This window comes from Protopterus annectens, chromosome 16.part0, assembly GCF_019279795.1.
Source record: "Protopterus annectens isolate FY-2018-M chromosome 16.part0, PAN1.0, whole genome shotgun sequence".
NCBI lineage: Eukaryota > Metazoa > Chordata > Ceratodontiformes > Protopteridae > Protopterus > Protopterus annectens.
The window spans coordinates 227,533,253-227,553,343 of NC_056750.1; the positions used below are offsets into that span (position 1 = coordinate 227,533,253).

Below are 20,091 nucleotides of genomic sequence, written 5' to 3' on the forward strand. Positions count from 1 at the left end.
TTTCTGTCTTTGTCTTCATTAAATTCTACTTTTGCTCAATGTGCTGCATCTGCATCCTGGAAAACCATTTGATTAAGCTTATCTTGTTTCCACAAAGCACAACATTATGGAAACCAGGAGAAACCCAGATTGCCTAGAAAGCAGACACCCAAAAATAGAAAATGGATGCATTCAATTAATGCTCTTAGCCATTGTGAAAACCATCCTGGAGTACCGATGAGAGTGGGGTATAGTAGCAAACATTAGAAATGTGCCTCACATTTGCTCACCGCTTCTGTGCATGCAATCAAACCTATTTCACATGTGTGTACACTTTGATAACCATCACACAAATCCATTGGTCATTGTGCTATGAAACTGTATATATGATATTTTATTATTGGTGTTTATTATCCATTTCCTTTGTATGATATAAAACTACATGTGGAAACATTGCAAACTAAGGGCACAATATAGCTATAGGCCATATGTTTGCAATACATCCATTTGTTTCCCCCTCAAACCATTCCAAACAAGCACTTAACCCTGGGGTTTCATTACTTTTTCCACACTTATATCAACCAAAATATAAAGTGTTATACATAATGTTGTGTGCTCATTAATGGACAGGGCCATTTGGTGGTGCTATCCAGCCTTGCTCAGGAAAACTCAAACAGCCAAGTATGTTCAGTAATGGTACTTGTGTTGTTACACAGCTAGGCTTCTAAACAGCTTACTGCTATTAGGCTACTAGCCTCAGATGACACTATAAACAATGTACTTGTGCAGGCCTCCCAACCACATGGCCTGTCGATGTCATCTACTATAAGTTCACCTACAGTCCTAACAAATGTGGGCTTGAACCGTGGCGCATGCATTAAGCACTGTGTTTGGTAGTCTGTGTACTTAGATAGGTATGGATTCTATTCTAACTGCAGTCAGGTGTGTCTGTGTGTGTGTGTGTCTATGCAGAAGAGTAGAAGTGTGTATCCCACATTTACCTCTCCAATGGCCTGGCTTGGTAGTTTTTTGAGACTTGTACAAGGCTACATATTCATTTCATGCAGGCCTCCCAATTTTTTGTCTCAACATGGCCTGACAATATCACCTACTATAAGTTCACCTGCAGTCCAAACAAAACTGGACTTGTACACTGGCATGCGCATTAAGTACTGTGTTTTATAGTCTGTGTACTTAGTTAAGGGTTCTATTCTCACTGCAGTCAAATGGGGGGTTGGTGCATGTGTGTGTGTGTGTGTGTGTGTGCGTGTATATATGTGTGTGTGTGACAGAGAGAGAGAGAGCTGTTGCTGGACTTTACAGTGAACCCATTACAGCAGCCTGTGGGACATTGTTCCCTTGTCCTCAACAGGCACTGCTGATATCATCTATAAAGTGTTATCTGATACACTCCAAGTCAGACTTGAGTGGTGGCACTTGTAATATGTACTGTGTGCTCTTAGATAGGTAAGAGTTCTATTCTCACTGCAGTCAAATGGTGGGGTTGGTTTGTTTGTGTGTGACCTATTGCTGGACTTTACAGTGAGCCTTTTACACCAGCCTGTTGGGCACTGTTAGCTTGTCCTAGTCAGACACTTCTGTCATTACTAATTATACACTCAAGAAAAGAAGATGCTGTTTACAAATACAAAAGTGAGAACCCAGAAATGGAAGACCACCCTCCTCAGCCTAAACAAGCAAATAAGACAACATGTGCAATCTCTAATCCCAGCCCTTATTTTCTCTCTTTTTTTTTCTTCTCCCACAGCACAGCAGGGTATGCCTGGCACACTGGTTCCACCTAACCCCACTCCGGTCGCTATGGAACCAAGGTCCAGTATGTCTGACCTGCAACCTGGTAGCACCCCTTGTGTTGTCCCTGCTCTACCTGGCCCCCTCAGGTACTTCTGCCCTGGAGGACGGGCCTGTGGTTCCCTCCAAGAGCAGTGGCAGAGGGGGTGATTTTATCACCCACGAAGAACTGTCAGGAATGGTGCATAGAAGTGTGTGCCGCACTGTGGACAACCCACCTATGCAAGATGGAAACACTGCTTTCCATCATTGTACTGAATAACACAAGGAGATGCAGACATCAGACACTGCAGCCATTGGCACAGTGAGACGTTGGTGATGACAGTCCAGTGGGTGAGGACTTGAGTCTTGCTGTCACCCAGCTTGCCATCCATGAGTTTGCAAGAACCACACTCTCACCCTAACTTTGGTGTTCACCCACCTCTTGTGTTCTTCACCATCCCTGTGTCTTGTCTTGTGTTTTCTGTTTGCTAGCAATTGCTTCCTCACTTTGTCAACTTACCTGCCTCAGACATACCTGTGTCCCTGCCCTAACATCCCTCTCTTTCTCTTCAAAAAAAAAAAAAAAAAAAGCATATTTCTCCATGTCACAAACATGTCTACTTGACACACTTAATTCAGTCCAGTTGGCTATACAACATGGTTACATTGTTGTCACCTGTCTCTCTCTGGAGGTGACTGTCCAAATTCAGCTAATCGTTGGTATATATGATCAGTTTTTCAGGGCACATTCTCAGTATACATCATATATTCACAATACATACATACATGTGTTGTCCATCCCCCCAAGCAGTACAACCCTGAGGACTCAGTATTTTTTACACACATATATCAACCACACTACAAAGTGTAATATATAATGTTGTGTGCTCCCTCATGGACAGCGCCAGTTGGTGGTGCTGACAACCTTGCTCTGCTAAACTCAAGCATCCAACTATGCTCAATAAGGGTACTTGTGTTTTTACACAGCTAGGTTTCTACACACCTCGGACACACACTACAGTTAGGCTACTGGCCTCATATGAACCTGTGAATCTATGTGCCTATGCAGGTCTCACAACATGTTGTTCCTCACATGGCATGCTGATGTCATCTACCATAAGTTCACCTGCAGCCATGTAAAACTCAGAGTTGTGCTGTGGTGCTTGTGTAAAGTAATGAGTTCTATAGTTTGTATATTTAAATAGGTAGGGGTTCTGTTTTCACTGCAGTCAATGGTGTGTGTGTCTCTACTCACCAGAAGTAGATGTGCTTTCCTACAGTTACTTCTACAATGGCATGACTTGCTAGGCTTTTCATACTTGCAGAAGCCTACACATCCATTTCATGCAGCCATTCCCACCTGTTGTTTCCTGCATGGCCTGCTGATGTCATCCGATATAAGATGACCTGCAAACATGTAAAAGTCAGATGTGTGCTGTGGCGCTTGCTTATAGTACTGTACTTAGATAAGTAGGGGTTCTATTCTCACTGCAGTCAAATGGGGGGTTGGTGTGTGTGTGTGTGTGTGTGTGTGTGTGTGTGTGTGTGTGTGTGTGTGTGTGTGTGTGTGTGTGTGTGAGAGAGAGAGAGACACTGTTATCACCATATGCTCAAAAGGTAATGCTGATGTAATCAGCTATATCAGATTATTGCATATACAACCATCTCACCAGGCCTGATTCAGGCACTGGCCTGTAGCCAAGGCAGACATCACCTTAGGATCATAGGAAGTTACTAGGTAGCGGACTGATGACATGTATGCTTTGTAGTATGTCTGGTGGAGATGGGGGGATGAAATTTGCCCCAAACTGTCTGGTAGCAGGTTGGCAATGTCCTCAGAGTCAGTATGAGTGGTTTCGTCCACTACTAGTTAGGCACAAAGCTGGGCCTTCACTGATTTCTGATGTAGCTAAAGAATGCCTCCTCATTATCCTTAGCTAAGGATGTTACTTTAGGTTTGTATGTAGCTTTACAGGACTTTTAAAGATAGCTAATTTACTTGTTCAAGCTCTGGAGGGTGTACTTCCTCTGAGTCAGTTCTCTCTTGTTCTTAGACATTACTTTCTTCCACTTGTTGTATAACCTATCTATGCCTGATGCCCACCAGGGTGGCTTGTTTTCTGTGAGGATCTTGTTTTGATCCATTCACATTCAGCTGACTCTATACATTTGTATAGCTGTTTATACAGGCCATTTGTGTAAACTTCTGTATAGCAGTCATTGTTGACAGTGATAGCAGGGGGTTTGCAACTCTTATCGCATTGATCAGGAGCCTATAGTTTGCTTTGGAGAAATGTTTCATCCTCTCAACTCTTCAGGGGGTGTAATGTATGATTGTGAATGTGAACGGGACTGAATTGTGATCTGACTTGACCAGAGGGGCCAACACACAGGGGTTAGTACAGAGAACCATTATGTTGGACAGTACTAAGTCTACGACATTCAAGTCACTTGTGGGGGTGCAGACTATCTGTTACACAACATGTGTATTAACAAAGTCCAGGAATCTTAGGATGAGTGTTTTTGTGCACATATATGACTCAAAATCAATTGAAGGATAGTTGAAATCACACACGACCAAGGTATTTGGCTGTCTAGTGAGTAACTCAATTATGTCCAAGTAGGCAGAGTGGTTGTCATGGATCATGGATACCTGTAGCTATCAATGATATGGAAGAGGGTTTTACATACAGTTAGTTGGACCTGGAGTAGTGCTACAGAGGTGTACTCTTTGACCATTCTTTGCAGTGTACTTTTCTTTAATGAAGATGTATACACCTCTGCCTTTGTCCTATTTATGCTCATTTTGATGTATGAATGTGCAGAAGACATTTTACCCCTGCATGGCTAGAGTGTTTTCTGCTGCCTTGAACCATGTCTGTGTACCTGCACAGGCATGGGCATCTTCCAAGGTAAGGCATTTTTTCAGTGAGTGCTGTTTCTTATTTACACTCCTTGCATTAAGCAGCATAACTTTCAGTTTGTCTGTTGTGGATTCTTTTACATTGGGAATTTAGTTGTTCTTACATTGCCTAAAAAGGCCACTATGAGGGAGGCAAGCACCTTCATATAGTACAGTGAGGTAAATCTTCATTCATTCACTGCAACATGGACTATGATAGAGTCAGAATGGTACCTGTTGTTGAGAGACTTGAGTGCATGCGTGATCTGACGGACTCTGGCACCTGACTGTGACCTTCTCCTTATCCAGTCTGATGAGAGGGACATATGTGTGTCTCAAGATGGAGTGACTTATAAGCAAGACATTTGGTTTTGAGGTGTTTTGCCTGAGGGGCTTATTGGCTGAGATACTGGTGTGTGTATTATTATGTGTACTGGATTCTGTTGGGTCTGCACTGTGTGCAGTAGGTTTGTGCTTGGGAGGTCTCTGATCTTTAGTTAAGTTTCCAGTGAGAACCTCCATGCATGTGGGTTTATGTGTTGCAAGTTTATGTTTAACATTTGAATTATGTGTGCTGACAACATGTTTGGTATCTGGTTTATGTGAGAGAATTGATTTCAAATTCAAAGTATAGGTACAGCTCTTGCATGTTGTATTAGTTTGTTTTAGCAGTAGCTGGTTGTCAGTATACTTGAGGAAATGGTCTGTTGCCTCAGGATGCCCATATAAGTCAGGTTGTTGGGAGACATGGTGGGAAACTGCCCATCCATTATGGGAGGTATATACTGTAGTAACTAGTCGAAATTGGGATAGATGGGCAGGCTTTGGTGTACAACTAGCAAAATGGCTCTATTCTATGGAGGGCTAGGGTTACAAAAATGTGTCAGTGTTGCACAATGCAACAGCTGAGTTGCTCTCAGAGCAGCAGTGCAAGCTCTGAGCAGCAATGGTAAAATGAGTGGAGCACCCCAAAACACAATGCTGGAATACAAACAAAGTTAAACTATTTTAAACAAGTAAAAAAAGGGAAAGGCAATCAATGAGCCTTATTCCAGCAATTCCCAAGTCAGATGGGTTCTTGGCTGCACAGTTCTGCCACAAGTGTGCAGGGTCCTTCTTAATGTAAGAGGGCTATTTTTTGTGCTCCAGTGATACCAAAGAATTTAGATTCAGCAAGCCCAAACTGAGCCTATGCTATAAAATGCAGAGTTACTAGAAATCTGAAGTGCAGAAAATTATAATCACAACAGAACAAACATTTTAAATAAAGCAGTAATCCAGTAGAATACTCCAACAAGAGTGTAGACAACAAACCTACACAGTGTGAAGTAAGTGGTCTGGAACACAAGTGCTTAAACCAGAATGAAAATGCTTTCAGAATAGCAGGTACAATAAGCATTCAACCAGCAATTCCCAGCTCAGAAGGGCAGTGGCTACCCTCTCCTCCCACCAGAGTGTAAACTACAAACCTTCATAATGTAAGACAACTGGCCCGAAGCCCAAGTGCTTAAACAAAAAGCAATAGGCTTAAAATAACAGTTATAATGTAATGTGATACCAGGCAGATGACATTGATGTTTCTTTTAATCTACCCCCATACAGCATCTCATGGTTAGTAGGCCCCGTGTTATCTTTATAAAAAAGTGGTCTGTCCAGCTGCTGCATGTGTCTGGTAAGGTTCCTGCAAAAGAGAGCATTATGCTGTATTACTGTTCTGATGAGTTTGACTATAGTGCTATCATACAATCCTGGCATCTGTATGTGATGGCGTGTACACTATACATATGTACTGGAAAACATTAAAGTGAAAGGTTATAAAGTAATAACATACATTGTAGTTCCTGACTTTAAAACATTTACAAGAGAGTTCACTAGAGAGTACTCTCATAATGATGCTATCCACTGTATCATTTGGCAAGGCAAATCTAACTGACTGGTACAATTATCAGTTTGACAACACAAATGCACATATACTAGGCACTAATGTAGCTATGCACCCTCTGCGTCAGACACAAAGCTTTTGTATCCCTGAATCCAAAAGGGAGAAAACAGGGATATGGCACAGTTATCACCACTTGCACAGGGTGCTGGGGAGGGGGTGTCAGGAAGCATAGACAGACGCAAAGGATCAGTGAGTGTGTGTGAGGGAGAAAGGGAAGCAGGCATGCTGTATGTGTGTCTGTATGGGTCTTGCATGTGAAAAAGATGTGTGAGAGTCTGCATGAATGCAGCCCAGCTCAGTGCTAGCTCTACATCTTGGTATATTGGACAGGTGTGAGTCATGCATAGTAGACATGGCAGTTCATCATTATCACCCACAACCATAGAAACTGGGTCTACCAGGAGTTGCACTGGCACCTCCATGCCCAATGTCAGATGGAGTGCTGCTACCAGAGCATGACTAGTGTCTGCTGGACATGCTTCCTTCATGGGAACACCCAGGACCATGACCTCATGGCCTGCCATGTCCAGGTGTGGGCAGCACACTCCCTGATGGACCAGTGGAAGTACTACCACCATGGAAGTGTGATCAGGCATGGCCACATTGGCTCTCAGCAGATGTTATGGCTGATGTATGCCCATGAGAATGCGGTTCCCCTCCCAGCAGATGTTCCATCACAGGCACTACTCGCTCCATATCAGACACCACTTGGTCCATCAAAGTCATCCCTCATTCCAACGTGTCATTCATCCTATCCAGGGAATTGGAGACATGCTGGGGGCAGTCATGCATGTCAGATTATGCCACATCCACAAACCTGAGCATTTGTCTGGAGTGCCTATCTGAACATGCCTGTGCCTCCATGACGGTCATAAACATACACTGAGTGACATGGGAAGTGACATCTGCAGAAGGTGGAGGAGAGACAGCAGGCACCCCACGACCACCCCTAACAACCATCCTGCATTTCACCACACCAGCATTGGCTGAATGTCAATCTCTGTGTCAAATTCAACCCATGCACCCCCTGACTGTGGCTCAGTTTTGCCACCATCATCATCAGTATCTGATGACACACTGGCATCGGGTGGCACAGGGCCTACACTCCCACTGTCATGATCACCTGTAATAAAATGGGAGAAACACTGGCATACATTAATACCTGCACTACTATGGTGCAATATATGCTAAATAACGAACAGTGCTACCAATATTACAGACAATACAGCAATACACAGAACAGGCCTAAAATGACACATTAGATTTCTAGAAATTGATCTGCAGTACTGAAAGAACTTGATTTGGCTTACCACCTGCAGGAGGCCTACATTGCTGGATTCCTGACAATCCTGAAATAAGTTAAGCAAGAGGTAAGGCTAACATCATCACATTTAACAGTAAGACAGGAGGTACTACATGAACTCCTCTCAATCTGCATGATATGTTACTTTAACAAGAACGTGATTGACAAGTCCAAACTGAGCTTATCACTGTACTAATATTTAACCACCCCAAAAAAACAAAAGTGACACAGAAGTTACTTTTATTTCAACTGTTTTACTATACAACAGTCTTGTACTGGTCATATAAGTAAGCCTACCCAGAATTTCTTCCTGGGACTGAGAAGGAGTTGCACCCACAACAATGACATATTGTAGGCCACTCTGCTGCAAACTATCTTATGTCAGAAAATTTGCCAATAATTCCTCATTGGGGTGAGAGGTGGTTCTGCAGCAGTCCCACCCCAAGTTACCCTCTGGTCTTGAGCAATAGCAGCTACATGCTTCTGTGTAGATGTGATCATGTCAGTGGCCCTATGGCGCACCTTCTCTTAAGTACAACCATGGCTACACACAGCATTTATTTTAACAATTTGCTGCCATATCCTCAGCATCTCTGGCATACTGGGACAACCCCTTCCAAGAAGAAGGCACCATGTTAACATAGTGCATACACTATGATTGTGTTCTCGGCCTCACTGAAGGGGGTCTGTGCCTCAATGACATTTTCGGTTCTAAAACACAACAGAATGATAATACACGTAAGTATCACATAACTACAAAGTAACTGTTACCAGACAGAACAGTTAAAGTAGGCAGTCAGTAATACCCACTTGAAAACAAAACCATATACATATGTGAAATACTAACAACAGGCAGGATACAAAACAAGGAAAGTAGCAAGGGCAACATATCTTTGTATGTGCCATAGCAGTAACACAACTGTGTCACTCCCAAAAAGAACAGTCCATTCTAGTTTGTGACATGACAGTAACTTCTCTTTGCTTCCCCCACCCACTAAAGAACAGGCACATGAACCATTTTGCTAATAAAATACATTTGAAATGCAAAACATGCATTCAAAGGACCTGTCCCTGAAACATTTACACATATATGTATCACACAGCTTACTATTTTCATGTATTGTCAATCATTTGTACCTCTGAAATGGCTTGACAAACATGATCATGCCATCAGTACACTTCTAATTAATACATACAGATAACAGTGTAAAAGGCTTTGCTTACATTATTAATTAATGTATTCCAGCATATGCATTATGCAGTTAAAAAATTACAGCATACTGCTGGAGTTCAATACTTCTCTCTAATGATATCGTGGGAAATATTTTGGTTTGCTGAACCTGTAGCAAATATCCTCACCATCAGTTTGGCTACCTACACTTTTGCCATTTTAAAATGGAGTTGATTGTTAATGGACTGCATCTGTCTATGCTGTGTTTTGCAGTGTGCTAGCAGCAGCAGCAGAATTTAATTAGCCATTAATTAAGAGGGTTGGTGGAGGTTATCAAATTCAATATTTATAAAGCATTAGACTTTTTCCTGTTTTTTTCAAAAGGATTTCAAAAGTAGTGGACACAGACACAGAAAAAAGACAAAACAGAGGGTGTTGTTGCTGCTAACTCTCCATTTGTATGTGCAGGCTGCTGCAGGCAATGCTGCTGCTGCCAATAGGCCTAGGCCAAGGCAGAAAGAGTTTTTTTCAGAACATTACATTTAACTAACATACATACACGACATGGACATTGTAGAATGCTACAGGGTGGGCAGGGACACAATATAGAATCTGCACCAGCCTCCTCTCAACTGCACCCTTTACCCTCCCCATGCTGTGTGCTGGCTGTGCTGTCAGTCACAGCCCTGAACTACTTGTGTTGTCAACTGCTGCATTTACAAGGTAAGTGCCGAACATGTGCTGTACTGTATAATAATATTACGAGATATCCTTGTATTTCATCACTTGGTACAGTAAGCAACTACAAGGTAGGAGATTTGTACAGAAATTATGTGACAGCAGAGACACATTTGACTTGTGTATCCATTAACAAGTAATAAGCCTCAGGCCTCAAAGATTCACACATGATTACCTCCCAAAGTAATAATGATCATTGCATGCCTTCAGTTTAGTAAAATACATTTGAAATGGGAAATCATAACAGAGAAGTTTGAAAGTTATTAGACACGTAGCAGTTTCTGGCTTCACCACCCTCACAAGATCAAACTGGCAGGATGCAAAACAAGGAGAGTAACAAGAGCAACATAGACTTGTTTGTGCCATAACAGTAGGTCAGCCTGGCTCTACTCCCTTGAAAGAACATTATACCCTTTCATGTTCCATGACAGGTACTCACCTTTGCTCCCCACCCCCAAAACACAGTTTGTGCTTGTTTGTGTTATCCAACCTTACATTAATTTGATGGCAGCTGCATATCATATTGCCTCCGGTGAATATCTTCGCACATTTTAAGGTAAATTATATAGGCTCACTTACACACTGCATGTCTCTAGAGATAATGGATGAATGACTGAGAGACACAGAAAGGTAGGACACAGTTGTATATTTGCAAGGAATAATCATAGCAGGTTGTGTGATCAGTAAGTGCACTACATCCAAATATATTACATAGAATACATTTATAAATAACAGGTCATGCCTTGATATCAATGTACATTCAGTTGCACTTGGTTGTGTGAAGTATTATGTATTTGCTGCAAAGGTGTTTGTGGGGCAAAGCTGGATAAATCCACCCTCCTGTTTTGTGACAGTGCATTGTAGCAAGAGTTGGGATGCAGACCCTATATAGTTATATCTCATGTGTACAAACTCTGTATGTCATAGATTGATTTTCCACACTAATTTTCCATGTTTTATACTTTTTTCTTTTTTTGGAGGGGGACTATTTGCGTGATGTGCCATTTAGCACAAACGGCTTTGGCTATGAGCATTTCATTTATTTACATGTAGAGTGGTACTGCACAAACCATACAAATGGGCCACCCAGGTAGCAGACAGGATCCAGACAGCCAGAAACATACACCAGATAAATTCAATTAATACTATTGGCCATCATGCCAACACATTTTCCCAGCAGCCACATTCTTGCTCAACATGTTTGTGTGATTGGAAGCAATGTGCAACACTTTCAAATGCAGCAAATCCAGAAAGTGTTCATGCCCAGTAAGTGCAATACCTGTAATTGGTTGGAAAATATCATTCTTCATTGGTCTTGATCTGTGATAGGCATGGCTGGTGTTTCTAGAGAGTTTTGAGATTTTGTGCTCAAAGATGGTGTGTCCAGGAGTACAAAGTGTTTTTGGACCCCTAGTGAATGAGCATGGGTCCAGGCTGTTGCTGAGGGACTATCATGGCTCAGATTACAAGGCAGAGGCATGGAATTGTCTGGCCTGGGCTCTGGCTAGTGTTACAAGTATCACCCACCCTGGTGAACAATGTAGGAACCACTACAGAGACCTCAGGAGGAGGAAGATGGATACCCTCGACAATTGAATCGTGGAATATAGGACTGGGGCCATCCTACAGCTGTGTAATTATCACTTACAGAAACTACTAGTCAGAATTAAAAACTGGATATAGGCAGGATTGATATGCTTAATGGTATTCTGTTGTGTTCTGTTTTTTCCACAGCCATCACAGACCAGGAACTGAATGTGTGAACCCATGCTGCTAGACTGGCATGGATGCGAGATGCATGTGCTATGTATGCAACCCAACAGTGAGGTTATTTTAGCATTAAAAGTTAAAACACATTTATTTGTTACTTATACAGTTTTATTAAACTGAGAATTAATTTCTTAACTTTAATAGGAAAGTATGCATGCATTACTCTGGAGGGCAAAACAACAGTTCGTTATTACAAAGTAGTCATAGGTTGTGTCTTCAAAATCCACACTTCCCAAATATACAATACTGTTAATGTTTCATCAGTACTGCAGTGTAATATCAGAGCTGTAAAGCAGTATCACTATTGGCTTGCTGTAAACATTAATCAGTATATTTGGACCACATATGTGCAATGTATGCACACATCAAGGATTTCTTACTGCAATCTGTAGTATATTGTGCATGTGTTAGAAGCTGAGTAGCCTTAATAGTAAACAAAGGCATTTTTTAGAAGTTTGTAGTATTAAAAGTATAGATAACAGAATAGAGTAAAATAATTGTATTGATGGTTTGTATGTCACATATGAAGTTAATTTATTTATTTAATTAGAAAAACAACACTCCCAAGAACAAGTGGTGTTAACCAACAAACACAAATCCAAATAAAGAACGAAAAACACCATGCCACAGCTGAAAAATACTGGATAAAATCTTCTTTAATAAATAGTAAGCGCTTTTACACTAATTCATGCTTCATCAGACCATACAAATGTTAAAAACCATTGCACTTAAATATCAGGCATATCTAAAAAATAACCAATAAAAAGAGCAAACAATTAATGACAAATCAGATACTTCTTGCTCTTTTAACACTGGTTTGATGGAAGTCCTACCACTAATACCGGGTAATCTCTCAGCTTGTAGGCGAATAATCCAGTCAAGTTCACGTTCCTCTGTATAATTTGTTACATCACCACCATGTACACTACCTCTGACCATCTCCACAACTCTGAACACAAATGAATGATCAGGACCATATTCGACATAGTGCTTGGGGCAAAGCATTATGTGTATCCTGCCTACTGATACTGTATTGATGTTCCCTTATCCACTCCATAAGGGACCCATTGGTCTTCCCTATATAAAAGCAGCCACAAAGTCTGCAGTTTGCTAAATAAATAAGGTCCCTACTCCTACAATTAGCCTGTACTTTAAACACAAACTCTACCAGTTGCGGGATGGACAAAACTATCACTCATGTCTATAAAATCGCAACAGCGACAACTCATACATCTCGTAGTTCCAGTTTGTTGATTATTATTAATAAGACCTGAAACTTCCTGACATCTATTTTTATAGCATAGCTGTCACTTAATGCTTTTCTTGTTTTTAAAAATAAAGCTGGGTTTAGCCCCTACCACATTTTTCAAGGCAGCATCCAATTGCAGGATGGACCAATTAATAGTACTCACATCATTTGTGTAGTACAAAGAAACAGAAACTTCACTGTGATTACGTGGATTACCAACTCCACCACATTTGGTATTCACATAGTTAGGTTCATCAGAGTAAAAAGGTCGAGCCCTACCGTTCCTATGGCCAATGCTCTCATTAAATGCCATATCAATTTCAGATCTCTTATATCCTCTATGTAAAAACTCATCACTTAAACTAGCTGTATCACTGAAAAACAATTCACCTCTATTCAAGTGGGAAACACGCATACCCTGGCCCTTAACAACATTCCTGAAGGTATGGCCAAGGTGCATGCTACTACAATGTAGCATCATATTCTCTACATTCTTTCCTAAATAGAGCAGTAATAAGTTTACCCTGGTCGTCAACTATGAGCTTGACATCTAGGTAATCAATCTCATTAGACAAATATCTATCGGTAAATTTCAAAAAAGGAATAGTGCTACTAATGCAGCCAATAAATTCTAGTAGACTAGTCTCAGTGCCATGCCAAACAAAAGCCAAATAGTCTACAAACCTTTTATAAATTCTAATATGATCCATATAAGGAGAGCATAGTACAAACTCAGTCTCCCAATGGGTCATCACAATGTTGGCATAGCTATTGGCACAACTAGTGCCCATAGCCATGCCAACCTTCTGTTGAAAAACCTGATCTTCATACAGAAAGAGGCTGTATTCAAGAACAACCTCTAAAAACAAACAGATCAAATCAGCCTGTTCAACAATCATGTTTTTACCTAGCAAAAATTCCTTGACCATATCAATACCCAAGTCATGGGGTATGCTGGTAAATAATGATACAACATCCAAACATACCAAAATACAAGTATTATCAAAAACCATATCCTTAGTAGCAGAATAAAGTTGTCAAAAACTGTTTACTGTCACTAAGTACTCGGGTTTCGTCATTCAGTAGAGGTCTCAGCCTCTTTTCCACATAGAGGGAAAAGGGTTTCATCAGCCAGCCCCTACCTGAAACTATTGGTCAGAGGGGTGGGCTAATGGGATCCTTGTGCATCTTAGGCAAAGCGTGAAACACTGGTATTGTAGGAAATTCCACTATCAAAAAATCATTTGTCTCCTTAGTAATAATAATAACTACAGCGGAGAAGTATAAGAATGAGATTTATGAAATGTTAGTGTGGAAGTCAGTCAGGTTAGAGGGGTTAGCCTGGGTTGGTGCAGGAGCATAGCCAGTGGTTAGTAAGGTGTTCCTTTAGGAGTAGTTTGAATTTGCAATTGTCAGGATTATTAGGTATTTGCTAGGACAGTAGGTTCCAGGATTTGGATATTTTATTAGAATAAAGACAGTCACCATAGTAGTTTTTGGACTTCTTTAGGAGTAGTTTGTCAGAGGCTCTCAGGCACCTGGGACTGGTGTTTGGTTCAGCTAGGTTAGCGAGAGAGCAGGGCAATGATCAGGTCTGTGGATGATCTTATGTGCAATGGTGAGTTGGTTGAGAGTTAGTGGGTTGAGTAGTTCAAGCCAGTTGAGTTGGCAAAGTGCGGTACAGTGGTGAGATTTGTGGGACTGCTTTACTGCAAACTTTGCTATTTTGTTATAGCAGCTCTCAAAGTTATTTAGTTTGGGTTCCTATTAGATGAACAAACTTTTCAAAGTTTGAATGTCATATGGTCGACACCATATGATCGAACTTTGAAAAGTTTGAAGGTTAAATGTAATGGTGCCGTATGGTGCAGAATGGGAGAATTTCCCTTTTCTGCACTGAAGTGCGATCTCAGAGTTGGTATATTTAAGCAGGAGCATTAAGATAAGTTTTTTTTTTTTTTTATGTTTTATTATATATTCGAAGTTTCAAACTTTGATCATATGTTGTCGAAACTTTGAATATATAATATAGACCCTTTAAGTCTTGCCCAGGTTGGTGAAGATTTGTGAGTAATAAAGTAGGGAGGAAAGCAGGCGGGATCTGGCTGTGGAAAGTATGGCATAGTTAGTTAGGAAAGGTTTGGCTCTAAAGAGTGAGCCAAGTTTGATGTGAACTTTTTTAATTGTGATTGATATAGGTTTATTGAATTTTAGACAGCCGTCTATTGTTACGCCAAGAAATTTTGTTTGACTGATTGGTTCAATTTTTGTACCATTGGAGGAGTAGATAGTAAAAGAGGTTTGGTTATTTTGGTTCTATTGTTGCAGAAGACCATAAGCTTAGTTTTATTTGGGTTGAGGATGAGTTGATGGTTGGTGAGGTATTTCCCTACCTCTTGGATAGATTTTTGTGTTTTTACTTGTATTTTATGGGTGAGGGAGCAGAGCAGATAACAGAGGCATCATTGGCATATTGAATGATAGTGGCTACATTGGTGGAAGAACTGAGTTCATTAGTAAATATGATAAAGGGTTGGGGTCCAGGGACAGAGCCTTGGGGGACTCCCACAGAGATGGGTAGGAGGGGGACAGTTTGTTTTCTCATCTAGTGGACTGCTGTCTTTTGGAAAAATAGCTATTAAACCAAGTCAGGGAAGTTGCACTGTGGTTATAAGTTGCCAGTTTGTTGATCTTCATTTGGTGGAATACTGTATCAAAAGCTTTGGGCATATCGAGGAAGACAGATGAGACAAGTTGACCATCATTTTTGAGGAGGTTTACAGTGTAGGTGAAGTTTGAGTACAATAGTAGTACTAATATTCACCCTTTTTTTCTTTCTCTCTTTTTTTTTCTTTTTGTGGTTTGGGTTTATTATTTTCTTTTTTGTGTGTGTTTACTTTTTTATTTTTTGTTTTTCCCACAGCACAGCAGGGTAAGACTGTCCCATGGGTTCCATGCATCTAACCAGTCACTTGCTACATTTGGAATGCCACAGAGTTCTCACTAGGATAATTCAGGGCATGAATACCCTATCCTACACTGGCCACCTAGACATTTGCCTTGTTATTCATCTCTCATGAAATATTATCTCCTTTCACACCTGGGCTGCAAACCAAATCCAGATTATATAGGTCATAATCAGACCTTTATCAATCTATGTCAGTAGCTATAATATGGTGCAGACTAGACACAAAACGAGGACACATGGCAAACGAATTAAAATGTCTTAAGTGGATAATGTTTAAAAGGAATCAAGGAATCAAATATCACAAAATAGTTACGCATAAAGAAGCAGGCACAGTTTGAACAAAAAAAATCAAACTGATTCCTCTGGACAATAAGGAGTTTTATTATTATTATTAGTAGTAGTACTAGTAGTAGTATTGTTGTTGATATTATTATTATGTTGGTGTTATCAGAAAGCATGCTTGATATCAATAACAGTGGTGTGGTATTGACAAACACAATTTAGAAATGCATCATTTGAGGCAGACATATTATGGGACAGGGTAAGAAAAAGCAAGTTGCTGGTTATCTGGGATCAATGTCTTGTCCTACAAGCAGGAAAATGTTACCCAAGGAATTTTACAATCTTCAAAACCTATTAGTGTGTTTCCATATTTCATACTCCTTCAATGGTCATGATGACTATGGTATCAGTGGTACATCAGGTGAGGTTTCCATCCTACTGCATCGTTCAAAATCTCTTGTTTTAAAAACATAAGGCACATATGATAATCTACCAAACGTGGGAGAAATTACTACACAACTATAAGATATTTACATAATATCTGATACTTCTTGTATTAGCAGATATCATAAGACAGTAATATAATATATACTTCAAATCCTGAGTCCTTTCAAACCCTTTAATGTCACAGTACTTAATCTACATATATTCATCTGGAAAGTAAATTCTATATTACTCTTTCTAATACAATGACAAGGAATTAATGTTTCACAGCATTTTATATGCATTCACTATAGAATCCAACGATATCTGAGCTGTAACAACAGCTATAGAAAACATTATCACACAAAATAGTAAAGCTCTAGAAAATGTTGAAACATAGCAGTATTTTCTGAATTACTGAAGGTGTGTGCAGTCCCCTAAATTGTGTCATCTGTTTTAGTAAGGGGGAGTTTATTGCATAACATTTCAGTTACATGCAGACCTAGTTCTTGTATTTCGTTAGTAGGGATGTTATTCACTGTGTCTCTCAGTGCACAATAGTAAACAGCTGAGTCTGACAGCACGGTGCTGGAGATATTTAGAACTACGATGCTGTTAGAATAGTTGAGGTGGGCTGAAAATCTTCCTTTGTCAGCATTAGGTTGATAGCTGCTCACATGAAGATCCAGATATTCAATGGGACCATTTGCTTTCTGACGATACCAAAATAAGTTAGCAGTATCTGTGCTAGTTGCAGTGAAATTACATGAAAGTTGGACATCATCATCTTCATAAACATGTTCATTCAGTTCTTTCTGTGTTACTCTGTCCCCACTTACAATATCTACAAAAAAGAAAAAGTAAATTAAAACATTTTTCTAAAGTAATATTTATGATAATTAAATCAGCAAGTTCAGCAAAATTACTAAAAACATGTCATTAAGATCATTTACATTTAGCACCAGATTCATTTCTCAAGATTTCTAATTACATTTTATAAATTATAGTGAATACTTTGCACATATATTGAACTCACCTGTCAGTAGAACAGCAAGACATAGGATGTGTCTGAGAGGCATGGTGATCCTTAAGTGAAGACTGTAATAAAACAAAGGTAAGTGAACAAGTTAAAACTCAGATGTCCTGAAACTGAGAAATTATGTCCCCCTCCTTGTCTTATAGATGTGCCTTTATATTAGTAGTTAGTGAAAGGAATATATATATTGTTACTCTGAAACCATCCGTAGTCATTTCCGTCTGTGGTGAGCCTTAACATTGTTATCGGCATGTGCAGATCAGAATGTGCCCACAAAGTATATGTACAGCTAAGGGAAGGGGTGTAGGTATATATTTGGCATGCAGTCACACTTCATGAAATGTTAAGCTGATTTATTGCACTCACAGCGATGGTATGGATACAGCTGAAGTACTGAGCTTGTTTTTATGAAATATTGCTGCATACTGCAAGTACATAATGAATTCTATAACTCTGCTTAGAAAATGAGTATTGTGTAATGTTGACATGAATATAATTCAAGCAGTACAGTTGTTGATAGGGATCATATCACTTCATATAAGGATAAAAAATATTATGCTATATATATATATATATATATATATATATATATATATATATATATATATATATATATAAAATCACTTTCTGTTGTGAACCTGAAATTGTAATGATGGACCATGCTCCTCTTAGACAAGCAGATAAGAGTCCATTTCAGTCTCTGTTGAAGAGATGTTGGTGAAAGTATAATTACACCTGCTAACTTTAGCTGACATGCAACAATTAATAATGTCATGTATACTGTTAGAACTCCAGAATGTTTGCTGTAAACTTCTTCTTCTTTCGGCTTTTCCCGGTTAGGGGTCGCCACAGCGGATCACCTGTCCGCTCATGACTGAAAGGCATAAATACCTGCAATCAGATGGGAATCTGTATGAATTATGTAAAATTCTTGGTACACAATTGTTATTTGCAACCCTGTCCAATATCCTACAAGGATAGTTATAAAACTGTAAAACTCAAATTAAAAGGTCTCTAGTCGAGTGCCTCTAATACACACATATTTGAAGTGTCCAGAGAATAATTCTGAGAAGGAAAGGCATTGCTTGTGGTGCCCCCCCCCCAAAGTGGTTACTTATGTCTTAACTCTGCTCACTGATGCCTGACTTGTTACAATAGTGATGTGTCTCCCCCAGATGTCTTTGGATCTGGATCAGTAGTGTCTAAAGCTGTTTCAGTTAAAAGCCCTTTCAGTCATCTTTGAATGAAAAAATACCTTCTAAAGCAAACCCGGAAAAGATTTAGGCATCTTTTCACCCTTCCTACTTATTGTAGTCAAATCTAACATCACTGTGTCTTCCAAAAGGGAAGCAGGGATTGTGCAGTGATACAGCAGTAGCATTGTCACCTTACTGCAAGAGGTTGCCTGGTTCAATTCTCGGCTGGGATGCATTCTGTGTTGTTTCTGCATTTGTGTGGGTTTCCTTAGCTCGCTGCTGAAAATTAGCTTTGTTTCAAGTCACACTTTCCTGGTAAAGAAATGTTAAAATAAATAAAAAAAATTCTCTGAAAGTAGCAACCCCTTCCAATGAAATTCAGTCATTTGCACAAATCAATCATTTCACAAAGTTGCTGATAAAGTGTCCTCTTTCCAGTTTTTTTCAACAACTGTACTGTAAAACATCAAGTTCTCTGTGTATGTGCACAAATGTTTAGGCAGCAATCCTGAGAAATGGACAGCAAAGCTTTAGAGGTACCCTTTATACCACCTGTAGCATGTCAATGTATAAATATGGTCAGATACTAAAAGAACTTTAATAGATTGCTTCTGTTGATGCACTGGGGTATAAAGCTTAGAATGTATTGAACAGTCTTTGAACTAAAACATCGTATGATGCAGAGAGGCAGAGGTGTAGCTAGGCCATTTAGAACCGTGGGCAAAATCCTCATTTGCCCCCCCCCCCCCAATCTACCTAAAGGGCAAAAGAAAAAGAAATCACAAGATATGTAAACTGTAACAAAGAGATGCACTAACTGTATTTCCCAAGGTCACCAGGATACAAAATATTCTACCTGTATTCCTCAAGGAAGGTAGCCAGGTTACAAACTGAATTCTACCACTAGTATCTACTGTCATATATGTGCAAATCCCTTTGACATTTACAGATAATAGGAGAACCTTGTTATACCAAATATCCTGCTAAGTCCACTGATAGGAATTGGCTCTAAAGAGGCACATTATATATGCATGACATGCTATTATTTACTCTGAGTCTTAAAGATGTTCACAGCTTATGCAGGTATTTCTCATGCACAGAAGAAGTTCACTCTGAGTTAAAAATAGCAATGATAGAATACTGCTATTGAAATTTGAATTTATTCATCCAGTTATTATCTATGTGATTGTTGGCTATGTGAGTACAATATATTTAGCAAACAACGCAGGCTATCTGGACCAGACACTTAGAAGATGTGATTTTTCATGTACACCAACATAATGAACATTGTTGTGCATGGAATTCTATCGAACTCCTTCCATATGAACACAATTTGCT

General features: G+C 39.8%; 1 gene segment (V, D, J or C); it reads right to left on the bottom strand.

Moving 5' to 3' along the window:
* Positions 1 to 16,845: 16,845 nt before the first annotated feature.
* On the bottom strand, positions 16,846 to 17,669 carry LOC122790490. The segment is given in 2 exon segments: positions 16,846 to 17,365; positions 17,558 to 17,669. Coding segments are annotated over 2 exon segments (450 nt in total).
* Positions 17,670 to 20,091: the final 2,422 nt, after the last annotated feature.